At 40.2% G+C, this 25,529-nt stretch overlaps 1 protein-coding gene across 10 annotated transcripts in view; it reads right to left on the bottom strand.

Annotated features, from left to right (window-relative positions):
- Window positions 1-25,529, bottom strand: part of MAP3K20 (mitogen-activated protein kinase kinase kinase 20) — a 94,488-nt gene that overhangs the window by 41,631 nt on the left and 27,328 nt on the right. For 9 of the 10 annotated variants that reach the window (XR_015258987.1, XR_015258988.1, XR_015258986.1 and 6 more), the window contains 8 exons: window positions 21,818-21,905; window positions 17,672-17,773; window positions 16,836-16,901; window positions 15,852-15,880; window positions 15,598-15,735; window positions 9,456-9,542; window positions 5,814-5,888; window positions 1,433-1,539 (listed from right to left, as the gene is read on the bottom strand). Coding sequence is in view for 7 of the 10 variants with exons in the window: in XM_086751513.1 (XP_086607639.1) it covers window positions 1,433-1,539; window positions 5,814-5,888; window positions 9,456-9,542; window positions 15,598-15,735; window positions 15,852-15,880; window positions 16,836-16,901; window positions 17,672-17,773; window positions 21,818-21,905 (692 nt within the window). In the remaining 3 variants the exon portion in view is untranslated. Of the gene's footprint in view, window positions 1-1,432; window positions 1,540-5,813; window positions 5,889-9,455; window positions 9,543-15,597; window positions 15,736-15,851; window positions 15,881-16,835; window positions 16,902-17,671; window positions 17,774-19,333; window positions 19,467-21,817; window positions 21,906-25,529 lie in introns of all 10 variants that reach the window. The other variant, XM_086751512.1, reaches the window with a different exon arrangement.

Here is a 25,529-nt window from a genome sequence, read left to right as displayed (position 1 = left end):
TCTGCTATATTGACAAGATTTAGGTAGGTAGTTAGTTTGTTTTTCCTAAAGGAATATGACTACTTGCTCATCTTTTAAATAAATATTTTGACTATACAAAGGTGTATAAGAAGCCTCTCACAGGGGTAATTTTCTTCCAACCCTCCTTGCATCCTGTCTGCTACCAAAACCACAATATGATGTCCAGAGTCTGCATAAATGATGGTGGCCAAGAAATGTGTCTTTATACTTTAAATACCGGACGTTTGTCCCCAGCCTTAGAATAAGGATTTGGGGTGCGAGAGGGCACACAGACTGTAAAAGCAACGCCAGGGACAAAATCAGTGGCAAATATCTGAGAGCCGGGTAACGGCAGGAGGGAACACTGGACACGGTGGAACCTGCTGCTCCGGGCGGGGAACGGCCCAGCGCCGTCCGCAGGCGAGCGAGGCGGCTGGGCTGAGCGCGGCCCGGCCCCTCAGGCCCCGGCCCAGGCGGCGGGGAGGCGCAGGTGGGCGCTGTCGCCAGCAGGTGGCGCGCTGCCGCCGCCGGCGGTGCGCGAGGCCGCGGGGCTGCCGCCGGCGCGCTGCTGAGTCAGGGCCCGAGCGGCCCCGGCCCCGGCCGGGGCTATTTATACTCCCGCCATGTGACCGGGGAGCGTCCCACCGCCAGCTCACTTTTTCCACTCGCCCCATTGGATCTGTACGTCTTGCTTTTCCTTGGAAGTGCGCGGAGGAAACCTGGGACGCTGGTTCTGACTGCAGCCTCCCTCATTCTCGTGTGCTCTTCGCTGTCCCCCGGGCCCCTGCTCCAGGTTCCTTCGATTCCTGTGCCGACTCCAGGCTGGGAATCTTCAGTGTTTCTGCTCCCAGCTCACCTGGAGCGGGGCCAACGCTTCTTAATATAGCCTGAGGCACGAGTGCCTGGTACAAACCTTCTGCCTATGCAGATCTGTTTTCAATTTTCTTTCCCAAACAGAAGGATGTACTGTGAAGCTGCAAGCTTTCTAACTGACAAAGCTTGATTTGGCAACTTATTCTTCTATGCCCTTTATCTTTTTTTTTTTTTTAAATATATACATATTCCTACCCACTTTCTATGAAAATTGCATCAGACATACATATATCTGAGTTGTTTTGCCCTCACACTACTGACTGAAAACACGTAACTCGTTTTAAGATGTGAATCACAAAACCATAAATATCATGATACCTAAACCAGTGTAATAATAAATATAGGGTACAGCTAAGTGTATTGGCTCCTAATACAAGTTCCACAACATTCTAGGCATTTCTGAAAAACAACAAGGTAAGTTACGTTCTAAAAATACCTCAAGCACAGATATTTTCTACCACTACATCATCGGAGTCTGATGTCTTCCCGAAAAGAATATGGACTCACATCATCTCAAAGGAAAACCACGTCATTTCATCTTGGGAGGAACGAAACTTACCTCCACTCTGCCTTGTTATGCAGGAATGAGTTACACTGGTCTGGAAGGCTGCTGTCATTTGACATAGATTCCAGGATTGAAATTATCTGCTTGAAAGATGGCCTTTTCTGAACAAAAACAAAAACAACAACAAAAAAAAACCAAACAACAACAAAAAAAAAATCAAACAAAACCCAAAACATAGTACAACTACTACTGTGTAACATTATTTGCAGGAATGAATTTTTAAACTGAAAGGCTGCAAGCAGCAGAAATTGGGATGCTAGTTTCTGAACACAGCATCTTACAAGAGGACTGTAAATTTGTAATTTTTTTTGTTGTTGTTGCTCTTCCCATTGAAGAAAAGGTCAATTTGGGAAGAGTCATATAAGTTAGCAGGACTCAAGCCTTAGCTTAGTTTCCCAAATCTACCAGTAAAACCTTTTGGTACTCAATAAGAGCATTAAACAATGTTAGTAGCATCAATAACCATCAAGATTCTTAATTCTAAAGAATAAGTTTTCCTTAAGCTAAGGAGGAAAATACTGCCAAAAAGAGAAGGCTGGACCCATTAGCAACCGGTAATTAGACAGATAGCCTTTTATAGGTAATAACCTGAACTTTTTAATGTGTGAACAAGCTATTTAGCTGCCCATCAAAAATGGGTTTCTGGCTGCAGCTCCCCTCTTGCAGAGAAGGGCCAACTTTCCAGAAAAACCTCTCACTTAGCTCCCTCAGGAGCAGCCGGGGAAGAAGTCAAGATTGAGGCTAGAGGAGGATGTCTCGCCTGGCAGCCGAGCTGATGTCAGCGGTGCCTGTGCTCTTCTGTCCTGGGCTCATTTACTGAACTTTCTGCTCCAGGGCTCTCCATCCAGCACCCACTGAGCTCAGTAGTCATGGAGAGCAGTTAAAACTTCTCTGTATTTTCTACTTTCCCCTTAGTCCCCAAAGGAAGCTATGAAGTAGGATAATAACTGGAAAAGCCACAGTTAAATGTGTTTCTTGAAAGAGCGCTGACTCTGTTAGTCTGTTTGACAGACCCCAGACAAGGTTGAGACAAAAGGCTGAAACAAAATGTAGATACATAATAAGAGGATGATGCACATTCTCTCTCTATTGCGCCTGTAATTATACCATTTCTGCTAAAATTACAGATGCCGCAATTAAAACGTGCATTTTAATTTGGGAGCACAAAAACAATTAGGAACAATGCTGAGGTGTCTCTCCCAGGAAGATCCAAGCGATTTCCACATTATAAAAGAAAGACAATTTCTTTATTTTAAATGTCAAACAGCATGAAAAAGTGTCAAATGCATAACAAAAAAAAAAAAAGACAAGCTCTCTTACACTGTAACGCTGCACTATTCGGCTCTAACTGGAGGCTTTGTCTGTCATTTTTTGGTCCATCACCATGATTTCAGGCAACGGGCAGTTGTATGAGCTATGCAGATTTTCTCTGCAACGGACTGTGCTTGCCCCAGCTTACGCAGTTTGGCCCCCAGCCCAGCGCCCATGGAGCAGCAAGCCGGGCGCACCGAGCAACATGGCAGCAGGTGCCTATTCAGCCGCACATTGCTTGCATCTCTTGGTCTAGTCCCAGTGTGGAAACCCAGCAGAGTCCCCCCTGCATTTATGGGGGGCCTGGGGGAGGCAGCAGTTGTCCCCCTACATGCATGATGCTGCTGGACCTGCCATGGCTGAGTGGACCCTCTGAACACAGCCTGGAAAAGCACAAACCTCCCCGGTCAGCGAGTGTGCCACACTAGTGGGTACAGAGCACAAAATCCATCACTGGCACCAACCGGGACAGACTGCTCTGGTGCAGTTTTGGGGAAGGAGATCCTTCCAAGAGCCCTCTCACCCTTACTGTTGCTACAGCTGCATCTCTTATAACCACCCTAGTGGGTGTGAAGTGTTGAGGGGATTCAAGAGCCTCCCAGATGGTGAGGAAGCTGCCAGACAGGGTATCGGGGCTCCCCACCAATACAGCAGGGTACTGCTGCTGCTACGTATGGGCCAACGGACTGACAGGTGCTAAGTGCCTGTACTAAACTAGTTCTATTTTCAGGAAGAGACGAAGGGCAAAGATTCCCATGCTGCATTAATGACAATATTTTATGGCTTATTTAGGATTCTTTTACAAAACACTTCCATGAGTTTTGCTTGCTCCTTCTTTCTCGGAAGTATACTGGGAAGTACAGCGCAGGGCTGATGCTAAGTGAGCACAGTCAACACTACTATCAGGCCTGCCTGGAGTAACTGGAGTGGAGATAATGACAGAGAATAGGGCTGGTGAAAGCACGGACTGATTGATTTGGGAAGAGCAGCAACACACACTCTTTGGGGTCTACACTACAGGCAAAGGAGCTGCTGAGTCGTGCAAGTAGAGCTGCAACAAATGCACAGTCACACAGTACTTGCAAAGGTGGCTCATCTCTGGCTGTGCAACTTCTGTGAACAGACACCAGCGACCCTGCCAGCTTTGTAGCTGCCAGATTTACAGGTACTAGCTTTCCCTGGAGGCAAAGCTGACAGTAAGACACAAGCCTACACTGTCATGTGGGTTTTGCTGGTTTCTTCCCCCTAGACAAGGATAATTTCAGATTTAATAAATGGACTCTAAGTGCATACTGATACCTTGTTAAAGCTGGCAAGAAGTGATTGTTGAAATTAGGAGCCCAAGCTGGCAAGCTTTTTTTAAAAAAAAAAGTGTCATTTTCAGTGGATAACTGCTTAGCACTTTCTAGAAAGTCAGGCATGTCAAGTCATTCCTTATAAGAGATTCTTAAAATATCAAGGCATGAGTCGCCTTTGAAAACTGTTTCCCTTTGTATCTGTGATGTCTCACACAAAAATCTTAAAAATATATGCCCCTCTAGAAATAATTCTGGCTAATGTTTCACTGTTTCCTTCCACTCAGTATTTCTTACTAAACAGGTCTGCATAAAACCAGGATATTTAATCCATATGGCTTTCTTTTCTTGCTGCTTCTCTGTTCCCATTTTAGTAAAATGCTTTGAATCCACTAGGGACTGTTTGTTTCAACTAGCACAGTTTAAACTGTACAAGAACTACCATTACAAATATCACATGGAGCAATGCAGTATGGACATTTTTCTCCACATATAAAGAAATTCTTAAGAATTCAAAGTAACGTTAACAACTCTGTCCACTTCCATGATGAAGTCATGGTATGAGCCGTGTCTGACACTCCAGCTATTCCACAGCAGCTCACAAGTGTATTCCTTAGCCCCAGAGTAAATGCACATCCCTCTTTTCTCAGGGGTAAGCCACATAAAGATATCTCACGGGTTCTGTGGGCTGAAAGTATGCACGTTAGCAATTGCTTTTTGAGTTCTCAAGCTCGACACCGCCTGACCTTCAGTACTTGTTCATGCATCAACTATCTGATTTTCTAAAGCTAATCCTGGCAAAAAGGGAATGTTACACAGAACAGTATTTTAGAGGAGTGTGCTCCATCTTTTGGCTCATGCAGGCCACACAGCCTTTTATCAAGGCATTTTGAGAGCTGTAAGTAGTGATCCTTTCCCAACACGTGACTGAATAAGTCAGTCACATGCCCAAACTGTAACCAGAGATTACTCCATTTCAGTCATGTGAACAAAGCATAATTGCTCAACAGAAGAGAAGCTGCATGAAAAAAGTAGCAAAGTGTAGACTGTCAGAAAAACCCATCTAATGATCAGAGACGCTTCTGGGAACAATACTCCCAGGAATCAGCCCAAACCCAGGTGAATTGCTTGTGCAGACAGAACTCAGCCTGATGGTTGAGCATCCTTCTTTTACAACACGCAGATCCCTCCTTCTCCTTGAAAACAGCAGCTGCCTTCCGGACACTTATATATGTGGCTAGAGCAAGCCAGAGAGTGAGCTGATCTTGTATGCGCTGCAATTACAGAAAAGAAGCTCTGATAATTCTTACTCTGTTTGGAATGACATCTTGGAAGCGATGCTGATGCTTGGGAGTCGTTATTTAAGATACATAGTTACCACTGGAAAGTGCTCTTCAATAATTACTGACCTAGCACTTAAACAGTCTACACATACATCTAAGAAAGATTAACTACTAACTACTGAAAAAACCCAGAAAATAACATTTTTTCATTTGCTCCAAAATGGCTACATTCTTGCCATCTCACCCTATGTACAGGTATTGTCTTTAGTAGTCAGGTAAGTTAGCAGCATAGTAACTCTTGATTAAAAGGGAAAGAGAGACATTTAGTCATTAAAAAAAGACAGCCTCACCTATCTTTGTGAGGAAATGTGTTTACTAGCATGCAGCAATGGTGTTAGCTGCGACTTGACCCCAAAGAAACACTAACACGCTTTGCAAAACAAGGTGAGAAGTGGTGGTGTAGAAATCAAACACAAATTGAATTACCTTTGAATCAGCATCCCAACATTGGTGCATCAGTTCTGCAAAACTTCTGGGACAACTGCTTGGAATGGTTAATCTCTAAAGGAGAGAGAACGTACCAGTTATTGGAAGCATTTCCCTTTAAGCTGCCACTAATACATTTCCTATAAAAGCAATACAATTACAAGAAGTAAAACACACTCTCTTTTAAATGCAATACAGAAACTGAGGATTGACATGTTAAAAAGAAAGATCAAAATTACTAACACTAGCAAGATGTAGAAATTAATTAATAGACCTATAAAGAAGGAATAGAACAAATGCACAAATGGAGTTGCTAAGGAAGCTCAGAGACAAGGAAGTGAAAATGTGGTAAAGAACTTTTATTACTAAAACATAACAGTTTGTGGAGGTTACTGAATGGTACTCTGAGATGCTTGTCAAGACAGGTATAATGAACAGCCTGCCTTAATTCCTTTCTCCCACACAGATGTACAATACTGTAATCACTTTTGATATAACAAATGGCTGAACTACAGATTTATTTTAAGTGAGTTTAAAAGAGTTAAGTGAAGCTCTACATGACACAAGAGACGTTTCATGAGCCTATGGTCAGAAGGATTAATGAGAACATGCAGATCTCAGAGAGCACTCAAAGAGCACAGTGAACTCATATAAATATTTCCTGATGACTGAAGACAAGGAGTTGCTGGTTACAGCCAGGACCACTGACTACAGAGAATTAGTTTGAAGCTTATTTGGTTTCCTTTGCTGAGAGTTTTAGACCATGAAAAGATACCTGCAGTCAGTCTTAGAGGGCTTTAAAGACTCTTCCTCCACACTGGAAAGCCTAAAAGCAGATCCATGCTCATATACATACAGCCAGATACCGAAGCCTTTCCACTTGAGGTTAAATGTGCATCTCAACAACATTACACATACGATGAGAGCCCTCTGCCCTAGCTAAGGCATTTAACTGACTTCAGATATTCCACGCTAAATTTAAAAAAAAATAGGTAGATTAAAAAAACAGTTCCTAGTGAAAATGGGTCCAAATATAAGAGGGGTCAAGCTGGAAAAAGGGTCATCTGTCCGGTAACAGGTGAGAACCAGGTACTTCAGTCCTGTTCAGACCAACCTGTCAGGAAGACCCATTGATCTGTGCTACTCTTGGCATTTCAGAAGCAAAGCAGAGCAAGTTGTGTCAAATTGTACCATTGTATTACTGCAACGTGACCTGCAAAGCCTTACAAGCCACAGCAGTCAAAGTAAGAGTTAACAAATTCTGTTGCACAAGCACTTGAACACCATGAAAACTGGAAACATGAGATATAGAGCCAAGGCACTACAGGAATATGATTATTAAAATAATGTAATATATTAAGGTGCAAAGCTTTCTGTGCAAGAAATACACAGAAATCCGTACAATGCATAAACAAATTGTACTGGTGCTTGATCTCTCGTTGAGTCATTAGTCTAAAAATACACCGGCTAGTCTTGCTACAGTATTTGTCTGTAACCCTCACTGTTCCAGGAGGTGGAAAATCAGTTGCAATCACTATTTATATGTGTCTCACCTGTGCAGAATGTTATCTTTCATGTAATATAGAGGTAACAGGTTCCAAAAGTGTCGTATTTAATAAAGACGATGTTTCCCAGTGGTAATTTTTTATGAGATCATGCCTCGCATAATCTGAACTCTCATGTCTTTCTTTTGTGGATTAAAAAAAAAAATACAATTACATAGAAACTCTACCAGAATAAAAATAAAACTGTGAAATTATGCAGAGAGTGAAAAAAATCCCATACAGAATCATTAAAATCCACTTCATTTGTTGGACTGAGGCTTTGCAAAGGGGGATTTTTCACCCTACGAAATTACACTTTGGCCTCAGTCCCACACTGATTTTAACAAGAGACTTGCAGCACAAAAAATGAAGGACTAGCTCAACAGTGATTCAGTTCTGTTGTGAACTGGAACAGATGTCAACAGATTGAACTGAGAGCAGAACCTGACCCTCACGCTTGCTTTGGGACACAGAAACTATGAAGAAAAGTAGCACAGTTGACTTTTACAAGGCTTATGCTGGGCATGTTCCGTAAGTCATGGCCAGAAACAAGTGTTTATGTCCTCTAACTCCCTGGCAACCTTCCAAAGAAGATGGTAGCTGTCAGCTAGTGGTACTTGGCAAACAAACAGCTGGCTCTGAACATGTCACCCCTGAGGTTTCTTCAGCCATCTGTAAAATAGTAATCATGTCCACATTTATGGTCATACTGTATTTTATATAGTTCCTTGCTCTGGAAAACCATCAAGAAATGTGTGTTGTACCCTCTGACATCTTTCAGCGTATGACTATATCTCTTTACAACATTCCCAATGCCACTCTGTATCCCTTACACAAAACTGCACATGGTAGGCATAAGAAAGAAACACTGTTTATAGAAGTCTTTATGATTCCTCCTTCAAACTGATGTATGAGGGTTTTCCTGAACTACAAGAAAGAGTCTCATTGTGCCTCCTACTCTGATAAAGGCTGTAGAAGACCACAGTCTTAATATTCACACTGTTAGTGTAGCATTTCCAAGTAATTGGCATACCACGGTATCACTCACTAGAATTAATCCAGTCCTCAAACAGAAGAAAAAAAGAGAGGAGAAAAAAAAAAACACCACCAACAAAATTATTAAACTAAGAGGAGGAAACCTTACTCCTCTGTTTAACTCTGAAGCATTTTGAGAAACAGTTTATGTAGAATAATAGGAATCTGTATTGTACAGCCACTGCCTTGCCATTGTAATGTTTCCCAAGCTTCCGCTGTGTCTAGATAGAGGAGGTTTCATCTTTGTGAAGGATTTCCATGCTTGTCTGTGTGTGGTACAGTCACAACTTTAAATGTTTTTTAAATGTAGTAACTGTCTTTGATATCAAGGGACTATGTGTTCAGATATACGCTCACATGTCCAACTAACTGAAAGCCTCAATTTGTAAGAAGAAGAAAAGCGAGGCTGGGGACACTGTACAAACGGTGTTTACACCACTGAAGTGCTTTTGAAATGGAAAGACTCTGCATGAGGAGGCTTGCAGCTATGCCACAGCCTTGCCGATACCAGTGAGGAGCTCATCTTCAATGTAGTGTTGAACGTAGGTGGCAAAACTGTAATTTCTCTCTTTTTTTAAAACTATTTTTTCTTCTTTTATTTTTGAAATTTTCATCTAAGCGGCAGTTTCTTGTACTATAGTGACTCCTGCTGGGAGAGTTAAGTTGAAGTAGCTGAAGGTCTCTTACAGATATATCAACTCCCGGCCAGTAAAAAGATGTCCTAAACGCAGGAGATGGAGTTAAACTGTTCCCCTACCTTGGACGCAATGGCTTCTTTCATCACTAAGAACAAACCCCTAGGTTTTACAATTGAGACTGAGAAACTAGTACAGTACTTGTACAATTTTTGATCTACAGCATCACGACGTGAAGCTGCAACAATTAGATGTAAAGGGTCCATTCATGAGGAATAACATCACTTTGACCCTTTGTGTTAGCTCCTACTGCTAATCTTTCCATACGCGTGAACTTACTTTCAATTTGAAGAAGATGAAAAAGTCTTTTGCAAAACCCCAATACTGTTTTCTGATCTATGTACCTGAATGTAGAAACGTAGTCTTACCTCGTTTTTTTCCACTACAAGCCAAGCTACTTGTAATCCTTCCAAGCCTTTAAAGGGGACCTCCCTTGTTAGCATCTCCCAGAGAACCTGGAACAGAAAAAAAGAAAAGAATTTTTATTTCTGTACTTTGTATTTTAAATACATTATTAAACCTTGATACAGCACTATTCTGTATCCAATTATCAGGCAACCAGTTTCCATTTGCAGGAACTTGGACCAGTGTTTGTGTGCAAGATCCTCTCACTAAATTAATTTGAATGTTTCTGCTTTTTCCTCTACAGAAAAGCCCAGATGAAAAACTGGGTTGTGTGGGGTCTAATGCCTGCAATTTTGGGAGAGCCATGGAAAATGCTTTTTACTTTCTTTGTATGCTTTAAAGTTCACATTTGGCAGTTGAGACTTGAGAAGACAGTGAACTCCTCCTCTCCTTCTCAGCCCCAACTAGACACATTTGCTTTGTAGTCATTTTGCATTTAAAAAATATTTCTATATCATTGCAACTAGTGCTTCTCAGTAGTCAGAATATGATCCAAAAGGTATTTTGCTCTTATGATATGCCTATGAAAATATTAAATATAATTTTGCAAGCAAAACTGTAGTTGTTTATCTCCAAGTATGTTATTAAGTTAAACTAAACAATATACAGCATATAGAAAATTACTCTGTTCTCCTTGACATCCTATAGACACACTGTCCTTAGATACAGAAACATCTCCCAGTTTTGCATGCTTTTAGCATTTTGGTAATACAGTCCCCAAGAATCTAAGCTACTCTGTAGAAAAGAGTTTAGCATCACCAAAAAGGCTTCAAGTCAATGAATCCAACTTGGTTTTCTGCCACTGGGATTATATCTTGGAGTTAAACCAAATTAACAGGTATTTTGTACCTTCATTTGTATGTGTCTTTTTTTTTCTTTTTTTTTTAATATCAGAATCTTCATATACATATCTTGTTAAAAATATGTACACACAACCTTTTTCTTCTGCTCATATACCAAGCATATCAACAAAAAAGACATAATTTAGGTAGGATCTGACCAAATGCATTAAGATCCTTATGCAAGTCTCTATAGCCTCACGATTTGAGTTAGTACCCAGGCTTATTCCAGCTACATCATTTTGAATGGATTCTGGACAGCTATGAAAGTAACTAGAAAGAAAATGCAAGAATATTGGCAGATGCTGCTCAAGCAGAAAAAAAAAAATGCATTGAAGCAGAGTTGGGCCTTTAATCAAGTGAATAGGGTACTCCATCAACAGACCTATTTGAATAATTCTGCTTGAGTCAGAAAACTGGTTAGTAAAGTTAAGGGTATCTTGGAAAAATACGTAAAAGGGCAGTTTTCCTGAGAATAAGAAATATATGGAGAAAGCTATTGCAGAGGTATTCAACTCTTCTGTTTGCCTCAATTCATTCTTTTTAGAAGAAAAAAAAAAAAAAAAGGCACCTCAATTTGTAATTCCAATTATCACCTCTCTACTGGTAGAAAAGGAAAGTTAACTGTGAGAGAAGGAAATAATTCAGCAGTCCCATGTATTTTAGACAAAAAAAAAAAAAAAGTAGTGTACAAAACTGACAGTTAAAACAAAACCCCTGGACCAAATCAAACACGCAGCTGAGCAGCCTTGCAGAACCACCTCATTTGTATGGCTGTACAAGGAAACCATAGAGAAGAAACTCAAGTTTGCACTTCACACAGAGCAGTATCTCAGTACATCTTCCAAGTAAAGAACATAATGAAATACATGTCAAATATTTCCAAGAGCCTTCAGCTGGAAAACTCTACAGCTCTGCTACCTTTCTTTCAGAAGACTGTAAATTGTAAGGGTTGTCTTGTTTCATTCATGCACATAAGTTTGTGCAGAACATTTTGCACTGAATTCCTTTATCATGACACCTTTAGTGTTTATATCCACTGCCTGTACAGATCACTGCCTTCCTAAACCAACAGCGCTAGCTTAAAACACTTCAAGATTGCATATAGTTCAAGAGAAAAAAAAGCAATCTGACACAAGATGAAGAATTTTTCTTAATGCCTTATTTTTCACTAATAGTAGAAGGAAGTAAAAGACAAAAAGGTGCGATGCCAGAAATCCTTGGGGTTTAGAAAGTGCTCTAAGAACAATGCAAATCTCCTATTCAGACCAATGGTGTAGATAAAGCCTTTCCTTCCCAACAGTGACATATCTGTATCTTCAGTTTCACAGGAGCTTCAACCCCATCTCATGAATTAGCTACCCTGAATCTTCAGCTAAGGTGAATGACTGCATTATCAGTCTTTTTAAAAGCAGCAAATGGGTATCTTCTGAATTCCCATTTGTCTCTTCCTGTCCCCAGGATCATTCAGCAGCAGAAAAAGCACCTCAACCTGACTTACCCTCGCCTCTTTATTGCGAGATACACTCTGTTCATTTTCAGAACTGGCTCCCCAGCTCACCTCATATGGAAATCAATCTATCTTCCATTTCTGGTGTAATTTAATTGAGACTGACATGGTTCACTTCCCCTCCCATCTCTGATGGTGAGGATCACCCGTCTTCCTGACCACATCACATCTCTGTGATAACCTACATGCTCACAGAGAAACAGCCAAGATAAACACAGTGATGGAAAACAAAGCAAGGTTTGTAAGCTGTGGCCTCTAAAGATGTTTGGCTCTTCTTTGAATACAGAGAAACAGAAAGGAGAGACAAATGTATGAATGTTCATCCTATACATGAAGCTGAGAATAAGAATTATATGGTCTTCACAAAAAGCTCACACACTTACTTCTGTCAGCTCAGCTGTGCATTTCAATTCTTATCCTGTCAACTATGCGACACCAACCAAAAAGGAAAAAAACCCGAAACAACAAAACCCCCACATCCCCATCCCAGTGCAAAACTAACCCAGATTCAAAGTGCCATATAGGATAGAGAACATCCAAATGAGTAATATGAGAAAAAGTAAACACTCTGAACATCTTCACTGAAAAAAAAGTAATGTTTTCTCTTGGTAGGAAACCGTTCACAGATAAGGGTCTGGAGCCACAATTAGCAGAAGTACAGCATGAGCTGAAACTGTTGTGCTCTTAGAGGTGCTGCCCTTAGGCATGAAAATTAGGTCACTCTTCTCTGCATTGATCCAAGTGGAAGTTAAAGATCTCATAATTCTTTTCAAAGAGAGCAAGGGATAACCCCTTGAGCTGGCCAACATTCCCTCTATAAATAACGTATGTTCTCATAGCTACAGCAATGTACGAACTATTGCTAGGAGCATAACAGCTGCTACATTTAATGGCAGTCTCTGTGCTACCAAGAGCCAATACATGGTTTTACCTTTTTGTTCTTGTAAGCATTAAAGTCATTCAGATACATCACATAAGCTTTCCATGATTAAACACATTTATACTGATACAGAAATATACACTGCATGCACTACAAACAATTTTGCCAGGATAACATATTCTGAGCATGTATCTTCATGATATCAAAACAGCTTTTAGAGTGAACGTTGCCATTCCATACACACTATTATATCTGGAAGCAAAGCAAGGAATTGTTTTTGAGCAACACACGCAATGACACAAGACTGTTACTGATGTGAGTTTCTGGGTTCATCACTTGTAACACTTGGTATCTGTTGTTTAGAGTATGAATTTGGAAATGGACTAGAAAAGAGAATCACAGCACAGCTGAAGGAAAGTGCAAGATCTGTCTTTGTGTTGTAATATATCTCCTGGAACATTTAGCTTTAGTATTTCATGGGAGTATTATAAATTATTTACTATATATTTCAAAGACAATATATGGACCTATTTAACCATCCACCAAGAGAAGGACAAACTGATCTGGATGTTAGCTATAAACATGTATGCAACTCTTCACAAAGAGGAAAATTCATTTCAGCTGAGGAGCAACTCAGACCTATAAGGCTGCAGAAAGACTTTGACACTTCATGGAAAAAGCTCTTGCACACCTTAAGCAGAATATTTAAAATCACACATTGGTTTGTAGAAAGAAAAGCCAGTCAGGAAAAAAACATAGCAGAAAAGATATTGAAGAAAATAATGGGGAAGGCGACAAATATTGCAAACAGAATATCTATTCCTAGTATCTTACTGGTTTACATTTGAAAGGATTCTGTTCTTTGTTAACAGGACTTTAACTGAAGAAAAGCAGATTTGTCTCTCTAACACAAAAGCTGCCGGCAAGTGTTACGCTTTGAAAAGGGATTCTTTAAATTTTGTTTTGATAGATGATAATCATTTGAAGAGACAAAAATACCCTTTCTAAGATTTTTTTTGTTTTCAGTCTCCTAGCTAATTCTCTGATAGTCTAGCACTTAGAGGGAGTTTCCAACTTTCAGCGTTATATTCGGACAATTTCTTGCTGGTATAACCTTATTATGTCAGTAATTTCATCAACAGAGAACTTGGGCCACTGCCATTCTTCATTTCTACCCCTGTATTTCCGCTGAAAATGATGGTGTTCCAAGACTGGAGTTATAAAAAGATTAATTAATTCCTAAGTGCTTACGAACTCATAAGCTTCTACCCACAGTAGAACACATCAACTCAAAAATAATATATTAAAAAGTGTAGGTCAAATATTAATAGGCATACTAAAGTAGCACTATACACCGTAACCACATTAAAATATTCTAATGACACCAAACTGTTTTCATACAGAGGTTAGTTGAGTTTTACCTCCAAGCACAGAACTGTCAAAGGAGCTTTAGTTTTTGGACAAGGAAAAATAAACTGTGCAACACTGTTCCCAAGGCTCTGATAACCTTCTCGCACTTCTAGAACATACTTACAAGTCAATTCACACCAAGATGACTATGTGAGCAGTTTGAGATATAAGACCATGTTTGGAATTTCTCCTCTAACAGTTTTGCTTTGTTTTGAAACAGGAATGTTTCCCTTCAGTAGGTAATACGTGATTGCTTCCAGAAAGTTTACATTAACATTTACACTTGTCAGCTTATGTTCTATTACTTTTTGTGACCTAGTTCAGTTAAGCAAGCAAGGATTTTGAATCTGCTAATATAGGCTTTTTCTCTCTCCTTGCAAACCTTCAACCTTTCATTTGTAAGCAACACCACATCATCTCTCAGATTTTTTTTCTCTATAAACAACTGTTTGACAAAAAGTTTAAATCATCTTCCACTGGGACACCAGCTTACCTATGTAGAGCCATAGGTTCTAGCTTAAAACCACAGTGTCTCCCTCACATATGCCTCCTCCCATACCTCAAACAGAAAGAGGCAATACTTAACAGGCACCAAAAGATTTTCTTATTCTGCCACCCACCACTGAATCCAAAAGCCAAAATGGTTAATACACAGATATGCATGGAAACTGCAACCCCACTTCCCTTCTTTTTTCCCCCTAGAGTATTCATTACTGCTCTCTGTCAGAGAAAGGCTACGGAGCTGGGCACACAACTGATCTGACCAGTAGGGCTATTTTTGGCCTATTTGGTATTGCAGAGCGAAAACAAATTAAAGTTTCACTGTGGACAGAGTGAAATAATTCACATTATTGTACCTGCAAACCTGACATTCTGATGAACTATAACTAATTGCTTCCCCTTCAGAAAAACAGCAAAGCCACGCTGGCCTTTTCTCTATTTTTAGATGGGGCCTCTGCCTCCAGAGGAGGCACAGTCTCTATTCTCACAGCTAATGATAGCAGCCTCTTTTGAAAAAATTATGCATGGAGAACTGGCTTACCTTTTAATATAAAATCAGTGACATTCCATTTTATGGAAAGTGGAATCCTAATCAGTTCATGCTGTTATACATTTACTGCAACACAACCTTTTTCTCTTCTGTTTCACTAAAGAACACAAGCAAATATTCATGATGCAGATTGTCCAGTGGCTCCTGCAAGCCTCTGGACATATGTTGAATACTTGTGGTAAAGCACGCCCTTCCCACACCGGCATGCTTTAATCTAATCAGATAAGGATCTTACTAACCACGCAAAACACTGTTCTTCCTATCATTTTCAAGTATGTAATTATAAATTATGGGTCAGTCTTGAAAGAAAGTATGGTATTTTTTTGTTGTCCTTATTTAGAATTGTTCTTGCATCACACGAATTCCACCGTACTACAGATCTGCTACTATGCATAGGGAAATGACAGGCACTCACCACTCCGTATGAGTATGTGTCACATGTTTCAGACACTGGGAGACTTTGGATAACTTCTGGGGCCATCCATGGAAAAGTGCCCACTAACGACATGTGTGTTGTATGGGAGTGGAACCTTGAGGCACCAAAATCACAGATCTGGCAAAAATAAATAAAAAATAGACAGATATTAGAGTATCAACTTTATTCATTAGGCATCAAAACATCCGAGTCAACCAGCAGCACCTCTCCACAAATATTTAAAGTGTTCATACCTTTAACACGCCATCAGCAGCTATAACAACTGAAAATGAAAAAAAACCAATAGGTTACAAGAATGCTATTAAAAATAAACACAATACATTTGCATAGCAAAGGACTTTACATTTTATCAAGAAAAATTATCCTATGGTGAGACAGCATCTGAACAGGCACAACTGTCCTGGTTTCTTTGAGAAGCTTTAGAGAACAAGCCTCTGAACAAATGCAAACTCTTTCAGGCCTTACTGAGTTCAAAAACAGCATCACAGCTATAGCGAAAATACAGATAAACTCTGTTCTCCCCAGTGTAGCTAGGCTTAACAAGAAACTCTCTCTGAAAACTCACTTAAAAAAAGGAGAAAACTTAAAACTGAGGTGAGATGCAGACTTTTCTTGACTATTATCTCCCTGTGTGCATTATTCAAATCTGTGTCTCTCCTGTCCCACTACTAGTAGTGAAAGTTTCCCTTAAAAAGGCAATGTTCAGCAAATTTCACAAACGGTCACCAACTGCCAAGTGCAGAGTAACCAGGGCAGCAAATTACTCAAAAGCATGAGCATCTGTCAAATCTCAGAATAGACCGCAGTAAAGACAAGATTTTCAGATAAGAGACAACAGGCCCTATCCAGTCTATTGTGCCTGGTGTCTGCCAGCCTTTCATGGTGCTCAACCTTTCCAAATAGAAAAAAGGAAGTGAGGAGTGTCCAGGCAATGTCTGACAGCTGATAAGATGGGTACAATCATGGTCAGCAAGACACAACTTGTAAGAGCCCTCCACAGTGCTCTAAATTATGTCAGGGACTATAATGAAACTCAGACAGGCTCAGGATGGGGAGGAGAGAACAGACTCTTCTCTGCCTCAACAACTCCTAGTGTAGCCTGATGACAGTGAAGGCACTGGTTATTTCTGCATTTTGACAAAGCTCAGGTACAGATTTAAATGCTACAATAACAGGTAATAGTAAATGCAGAGGGTTTCAGTGTTTTGCTACTTTACCATTCCTGGACTTCAGATCCCTGTGGATTACTTTGACTGGAGCTTCCATGTGTAAATAGTGCATTCCTACAGAAAACAAGGGAACAGTCTAGTTAGGCAGGCTAAGCATGGCCATCACTTAGCAGCAGTCATGTTTCTGGTTTCCATTACTTGTCTTCATTAAGAGCTGGCATACCTGTACACCATATTGATATGCTGCAGGAGAAGCAAAGGTTCCTATAATCTCCTCTCAGTAAAAAACACTAAGCAAAGCTTTGTATCTCTCAGAATATCTATATGGATATGTTAATGCTTTTTAACATCATATTTAGTTATTTTCTGTAAGGTGTTGTCTACACAGGGAAGTCAAGATAGGAATTTACTATTCATTCATTAGTTTACACTAATTCTTGTGTGGTCACAGAGAACACAAAGGACAAACAGCTTGTTCTATTTTCTTATATGAATAATGTCAGTATGTTTGCTGAGAACAAGCTCTTAGCTTCATTAAATGTACCAATTCAAATTAAATGTAAGGATAATTATGCACTTTACCTCATAATTACTCTACACCAGCAAAATTATCCTCTAGGGACTTATGGGCAAACCAGAAGTAAAATTGGCTCGTAGAAGCCATTTTCACTCCAGAAATTATTTTGGATTCAAAACAACCACGGAACATATTAAAAAGCAGAGTGAACAAGGGGGTTTTTTTTTGTTGTTTTGGGGTGGTTTTTTTTTTTAACATTTTCAATAAGGAAGTAGAAGACAGCTTTCCTGACTTCATAGGAAAAGCATCTCCAGCCGTACACTTTGCTGACTCCGTACGATAGTAAAGCACCACTGGTCTCACTTACCTTTAGCTATGTCAGTTGCCCAGGTCATGATATGATCCATATCCATCTCTTCACTTTTGTTACTATTAATGTAATCAAACAGTGAGCCAGCAGAAGCATACTCTGTTAAAAAACAACAACAAACACATACAACATTTTTAAACAGTGCACCTACATTGAAAGATCTAATGGAAATTCTGCCAGTTCCTGAAAGCAGTCAACCTCTGGCTTAATGACAAGGAATTTAAGTTCAGCTAATAGCTAATACTGTTAGTAGCATAGTAGGAGAGGGATAGTCGGAATAGGCTACCACAACACAGACATAATCTACTAAGGGGGGGGAAAAAGTAAAATCAAATATAAGAACTGGCACTAAAATGAAAAGGCATTAGAGGTCAGGCAAAGCAGCTCAAATTCCAGAGTAAAAGGTTCTGGGGATTATTTACTTTTTAAAGATTTTTGAAGGACAGTTTTGCTGAGGGAGAGAACTGTGTGGAAATGGTAACGTAACTAAACAATTTGGTCCATTTGTGACTTTACAGCCCACATGGAAATGGTGGTAAGCCAAACAGCTGAGTTTGGTGGTATCAGATCCTTCTTATTGTTTCCCAAGAAAGAGGATATTCCCCACTGGTGAGCAGTACTGCATATAAATGATGTCCCATAACAAAGGATAATTATTTTTTTTTGTTTTGAAAAAAAGGTAGAACTAGATACTAAATGTACAATGATCTGTTAGGAAGAAAGGGTTTGCAAGTAGAAAGGGAAATTAAAATTTTATTTTCTTATTTCCCCATGGAGGAAAAGAGCAGCTGATCAAACCATAAATGTTAATGAAAAAAAATGGAAGAATGAAACTAGCGGTCTAACCCCGAGGTAAGTAGGCCAGATTTCCATGTGCTGCAGGTCATGCTCAGCACTCTCAAGGCTCCTTTGCTTAGGATTCATTGAATAAGCTTTGTGCTTATTTAGTATTCATTCATGTTTCACCAAAAACACAACACGAGGTTTGTGAGCTGAAGCACCTGACACATTTTCTTCTATTCAGTTGCCCTGACAGTACAGCCTTCAAAGACCTGGAGGATGTAAGAAGCAACTTCAAGCCTTTTGCCCCTCTCTCCCAAGGCTGTTCAGTGTGCTCCTCAGGCAGTCTGCAGAGTTTAAAGCCTACTTACAAAACTCCCAAAATCTGCATATCTAAGGGGGCAAACCAGCTGGTATCCAATTGAAATGCCTAATTTCAGCCATTTCAAGAGAGTCACAAAATCATTCCCTCTAAGACTACATAAAATATATCCATATTGTTGTTAATAATAATATTAATGAATGATACATGATAGGCTAAATGCATCAAAAATAAACAATGCTCCTCATCAAGGAAATAAAAACCGCTGGGAGATTACTGCATGAAGAAGGAAACTCCAAGAGAAGCCTGAATCTGCAGCCTAGAAATGTGGTAGGCCATGGGAGAAGATTCCAGTGCTAAATGAAAGGAAAGAGGGAGAAAACAGGAAGTCCCTTGAAAGTAAACACAAGTGGCAAGTCAGTTTTGGATCATTACAGCAGGACCTCCTGCTGAAAGGACCCTCTGCAGGAGACAGAAATGTTGCTTCTGATGTCACCGAAAGAGGAGTAAGCTGCTGACCTGCACATTTCCTCAATTGAAACATAAGCTTTTTTTACCCATGATGTCATCATCTGTCTTATAAATGGATTCTTCAGGAATAGGTTGGCTGCACGTTTCGCATGCCTTTACGATGCACAATTTGATCCACCAGGGTCAAGGACAACTCCGCTCCCCGAGCCCTTTGCCACTCTGTGTGAACAGAGGCAAGCAAGCTTCAATCAACAAAGCTTGATCCTTTAGTATTTCTTCTACATATTTATTGTCCCACAGGAGATTATAGATTTGGAAATCATATTGCAAAGATAATTTTCTGTCAACAATGGAAAAGAGGTATTTGCTTTAGAAAAAAAAAAAAAGCTCTGAATGCCTGACTGGACCCACTCTGTCATGGGCTGTGGGATACACCACATGTTTCTGTGCAGAAACGGGGCACAAGCTCTGAGAACCTTTTGGGAGGAGGCAGCTGTGGTCAAAAATCAGATCTGAAAGCTAAGCATCAAGACTGCTGTTGACAGAGACAGCCAGTGACATCTAGAATCGCGTGATCCATGTTAGCAGCTCACTGGGCGGGGTGATCAGTTATAACACTGACATACATCCCAGCAGGGAAACGTGTTTCGACTGCAGATGCAGATTGCTTCTCAGAGAACTCTGACAATCCCACATAAGACGTTACGTGCAGCTAATGCTCGGTGCATGCCAATGCTTGGCTGAATGCTCTCATCTCCATCACTCTGAAGAAACACTAGTTTCTCAGAATCTCTTCTTGTTTGGGATTTTCCCTCACAAGAAATGGATCTCTGACTAAACACAGGATTAAGTCTGCAACACTGAAAGACATCCAGAAAATCATGTAGTGAAAATCCCTCTAATAAATATTTCAGGCTCAACTGATGTTTCTTTTCTCAGTAGCTATTCCCTCATTTAAAAATGGTGTGGGGAAACAGAGCCTTGCTTCTCTTTCAACTCACAAGACTCCAGTCTCCTTGGAAGTTGCAGGGAAAACCAACGCAGTATGTTAAAAAAAAAAAAAAAAGCTTTTTTTCTTTATCCAGGGTGGAATCGGAGCTCCTCAAGTTACAAAGTGGTTGGACTATGCAGTATAGCCTCTTTCTCACAGATGGTTAAAGAGTCCCTGTTCCCAATGACATAATGAACTACTTCAGCTGCTCTGTCCTGTGACTGGCAAGTAGGTCAAACGTCCTCCGAACACTGACCTTTTGTGAGATCAAACCGAGAACTTTCTGATCCAGACATCATCCTGAGTTGTTGATTACACATCTCCCTTGTTACTCTGCTTGCTGGTATGCACTTATTACACTTATGTTATAAATTATAGTAAAATCACATTACTTGATTTATTAGCTTTCTGTTATTTTTATTGCTTCAAGAAGGTATTCAAGTTACTGTCTATATGCTGTCACCAGTGCATCCTCTGAGTGGTGTAGATTTGGTCACCCCCATGCACCTCTGGAGTGTCGGTTGCAACACCGTGACCTCCAGGAGGCTGGCACTCCAGTAGGTAAAGCTCCCCGGGCTCTGAAGAGTGCTGTATCTCGGATGCGCTCCCACCGGATTACACTGCCATCTACCGTGATAACTGGACCTCTAAGAGACAGGTAACTGAATTTTCACAGCTTCTGTCCACCATCTGAGAACAAATAAAAACCTGAATGGCAGCATTTCAAACTGGTATTAGACTCTGCCCCATGCGAAGACCACTCTTCACATCAAACTCTCTGAAGTGTTACAGACATGCCAGAACATGCCTCCTAGTCCACGCTTTCATGGTTTATACCCCTCCAAACACTTGTTTCAGCAGATTGGAGATTGCTTTGCTTTGGGTTTATTTGCTACCACTATCTGCAGTGTAATGTAATTTTATATCTGGACCAATTCCCAAGATAAGGGAAGGAAGCTTAAAGTGGTGATAAAAAAAAAAAAACAAAACCAAAACAAAACCATAAAACTCCACCTCCACACAATTCTAGGAATGCCAGAACGAATGAAATCTAGTTCCCAGTGAATAAAGGGAGTTGTCTTATGGTGTCTAATAAACCTTTGACTCTATTTCAAGCTCTTCCCACAGCTGGAAAGTTCCCAATGCAGATTCTCCTATTTTCAACACAGGCAGAACTCATGGTGCAGCTTTGCTCTGAGCACACTCTGAGCTGCCCCTTCTCACTTGCCAGAATTTCATAGCATGAAAACCTCTACTTCTGTCACACATCAGTTAAAATGGAAAAGCAATTCACAGAACAGGGTTCGAGAATACAGTGAAAGCTTCTATTTAAAGGAGTGCTGAGTTTCTGCACTAACAATGCCTCAGGCTCCACCTACCTCTGTGCTGCTCCCAGCCATGCTCCCAGCCCGGTTCCCACCTCCAGCACTCCCAGTTATATTGAGGCAGGTTGTGCCAAGCACCCCAGCGTTCAAAGAAGCCCAGAACAGTTAGCAAAACACTGAAATTCAGTAAAGCCACTAAATTGTAACACTAGAGTTTTACAGAATCAAGACGAAGGTCAGACAAAAATCCTTACCTGTAACTATGCCATAATTTGGAGGTTCAATGACAGCTCCGTAGAACTGAATGATGTTTTTGTGACTGAGCACACTGAGTATTTCTGCCTGTTGAAAACAAACAAAAAAAAATTAGACAATTAAGAATGGAGCATTTACTGTAATAGTTTATTTTATACCCGAGCAGGTAAAGATGTAATATATATATAAACACAGAGGTATCTAGGAAAAACTGTCCACAAATGCTTGGCATTTGAAAACCTCATAAGGGGGTTTGGCAGATGAATGCTTAGTGTGTTTGGGAAAAAAAAAAAAAAAATCTGACTATTCTTTCATGGTCAAGGCACAGATGTAGAAGCCAAGCCTTTGGAAAAACTGAAGGCCTTGGAAAACTTTGTTCAAAGATCTGGGATTTTTGGCAGAGTTGCAGCAGTCCTATCCAGAATTTGTGTTTATGTAGAAAGTACTATGGGTTCAGCGAGTCCAGCGCTTCAGGCTGTTAGAGCATACCATGCACACACAGCTCCATCCAATGTTTACTGGAAACGTGGAGTTTCCAGGCATGCGCTGTAGAGCCTGATTGAACACGCACAGCAAGCACGCTTGAGATTGCCAAATAGTCAGCAGTGCAGCTGAAACTGCTCCTCAGAGCAGACTGCAGATGTTTGGAAATTCTGGATAAATATCCAGAACCTTCAAACTGCCCTTGAAGAAAGCTTCTAGGTTTGAGAAAGAGACTGCAAGACAAAGAGAACTTATCCACAGAAATTAAGACATACAGTCCCTGTGGTTTTTGAGAAAAAAAAGGTCAGATATCTCCTTTAAGGTTTCTGAACAGTTTGCCTCTGTAGTATCTTAAAATAAATACTCAATATATTTTAGACATGTTTTTATACAAATATACGTATTATGCAAATACAGATATATACTATTATATATTTTTCTCTACAGCAATGCATTACTTTAAGACTTTGAGATGATATTAACGCTATGCTAGTCAAGAGTATCTAATGAGAATAAAATCACAATTAATTCCTCTGAACTTATCAAAAGTATCTGATCTGACAGATCCCTTCTCACATCCCTTGACTGGCTGTAGGAGTGTTGCTGTTTTCCTGCAGCTGAGTCTTCGCACATTTGCTTAGAGAGCTGCCAATTAAATTATTTTGTGGCCTTGTAGATTCACTGAAAACAGGAAGGCCATAGTAGCTTTAATGCAGAAGACCATGGTACATCAGTTAGCGCTACTGTAATAAATGTACAGATGTAGCAAAATTGTTTATTTTTTTGGCCTGTGTTTCATAGCTGGTACCACGATACATGTGCGTAACTGCATGATTACAGATAAAGGCATCAGATGGCTCAATTTTTTGCTCTTGTTCGTGTTTAAAGCCTTTTCTGAGTAACATCAACACTTTGATGTTGACCTTTGATTTAAGACATTTATCTTTACCTAATGCACTGACATTTCCACATATTAAATTAAAACTTTAACTATGGCTTTGAACTTGGGTTGCACTAGTTCTTCCTGCTGCTTAGCCTGCTCAGCAAGGGAAACGGTGTTACTATGAAGTGAGCAGTCTTTTTTCCTCTAATTCCTACAGCATTACTGCTGGAGAACCACGGGACCTAACACTCCTTGACTGCATACCTGAACGCTGTTATAAGTGAGACAGGCCCAAACAATACTGGACAAACTGTCTAGACCATTCTTTTCTTGAACATCTTGGTCAAGAGGAATGGAATAAAATGATCTTGTACAGTACTTAAAAATCCGTATCTGCAAAGCACTGTGCACACCACCGGCACAATGCATGTACCTCAACATGTAATTAGAATTAAACCGACTGCTCTCACATTTAACCTTCCCATGGCATAATGCCTTTAGGTCCTGGCGATGGAAGTAGTATCAGATGCATCTTTTTAGAGAGTGATTAAAAATGCCACTTGATGACACATCCAAGTGCCATAGCTCCCTATTCCACCACAGCAATATGTAGAACCCAGTGACTGTCCTCAGGCTCACACAAGACACCACTGGATCCAGTAAAAGCCCACCAAGAGTCACTGGACAACAGGAAGGGCTGCACTGCAGCAACAAGAGCAGCAAAAAAATCCAGGCCTACCAATCACCCAGTGCTACCATGAAATGGACAACACGCAAAATAGGAGCACCAGGCCAAGAGGACGAGTCCTTCGCTGCTGCATGCATACTGACACACAGCACTTTTATTATTTCGAGAGTCAAAAATAATTATTTTCTAAGATTGTCTTATTTACAGTATATTACACACTAAGATCACATTCCAGGAGTATGAAGAAATGCTGTGTCGACCATGGCTAATACCATCATCTTCACACTGATGTTCATACTCTAAATAGGCTTTAACAGACACCAAAGCAAGCTTCCATCTAAGAATAAGGAAAGGGACCTAGTAATTGCCCATAGATATCCAAAATTAAGAACTGGGGAGGGGGTGCGGGGGGGGTGGGGGTGCCAACTCTTTCTAAGGACCACTACTTCTGAAATAAATCCTTTCTAAATACTTTTAATCACTCCGCTGTTGTTAGCAGAAGCTATTCTAGTCTATTCCTTTCACATTTTGCTCTTTTCAGTTGCTGTAGATCAGCTGTGAACTCTATTAGCCAATTTAAAGACTTACAGTGAGAACCAGATGCAAGTCAATCCACATCTTTGAAGATTTTTGCACTTTTTTTTGACAAGAAGGTGCCACATTTCAATGAAAGACACTTTCAGATAGCAAATTACAAAGTGGTAGTTAAAGACAGTTATTTCAAAGGTCTCATAGCACTTACAATAACATTTAGAATCACTTTAAAGCATCAAAGTCATACTTAAACACAAAATGCCTAAATGCTTGGAAGCAAATCCTGCTATGCATCTGTCTGCCTAAAGGCCACTGAAGAAGCCAGTCCTCACTGGCACGGGCATGACTCGCTTCCCTCGGTAAAGCTGCTATCTATATCATATGACTTAAATGAGCATCAATTTCCATCCTAAAGCCATGGCAACAGCAAATAACAAGTCTTCAGTTATTTCATTATATTATTATTTTTTGTGTGAAAGATTTTTTTTTAATGTTGGATTGAAGCAGAACTAGAAGGAGCTCAGGTGGTGGAAAGGCACAACCCATGCACATAAATACAAGCTCTCTGGACATAACATAGACACAGTCAGACACACAAGGTGACTGCAGTGGAGTTGAATATTATGCTTAGTCCCACGATAAGCTTAGTCACAGCCTGGTAGTGATCATAAAACCATGATAAAACCGTTCACCCTGTACTTACACCACAGGTATGGGTGAAATTATGTCCCTCTATTGAGTCCTGCTGAAGGGAATTACAGACTAGATGCCACTTCTTGAAGGCAAAGAGATTCAGAAATCTAAACAAACTTAATCCACTGCTTACATAATTCAACTACTATAACGAAATCCAAAGTCAGAGCAAATTACACTAAAAACATTTTAATTTAATCCTCACTTACTGGCTCCTATAGCATTACTGTAAATCAAACCTAATTCCAAGACAACTACAGTATAAGACTTAGCGACTCAAGTAACTCCTCAGTGTACAAATTAATTGTGTCCTATGAACCATGGTCTAGATCACAGTGCTTAACGGCTAATTTATGTTTATGCTTGTTTAATCTCTGCTTATTGACATATGTGAAAACGTTAACGATGTCATCTATAACTGACATCAGCC

The sequence above is a fragment of the Chlamydotis macqueenii genome, chromosome 6 (genome assembly GCF_036417535.1).
Source record: "Chlamydotis macqueenii isolate bChlMac1 chromosome 6, bChlMac1.mat, whole genome shotgun sequence".
Lineage (NCBI taxonomy): Eukaryota > Metazoa > Chordata > Aves > Otidiformes > Otididae > Chlamydotis > Chlamydotis macqueenii.
This window is presented reverse-complemented; position numbering and strand designations above follow the sequence as displayed.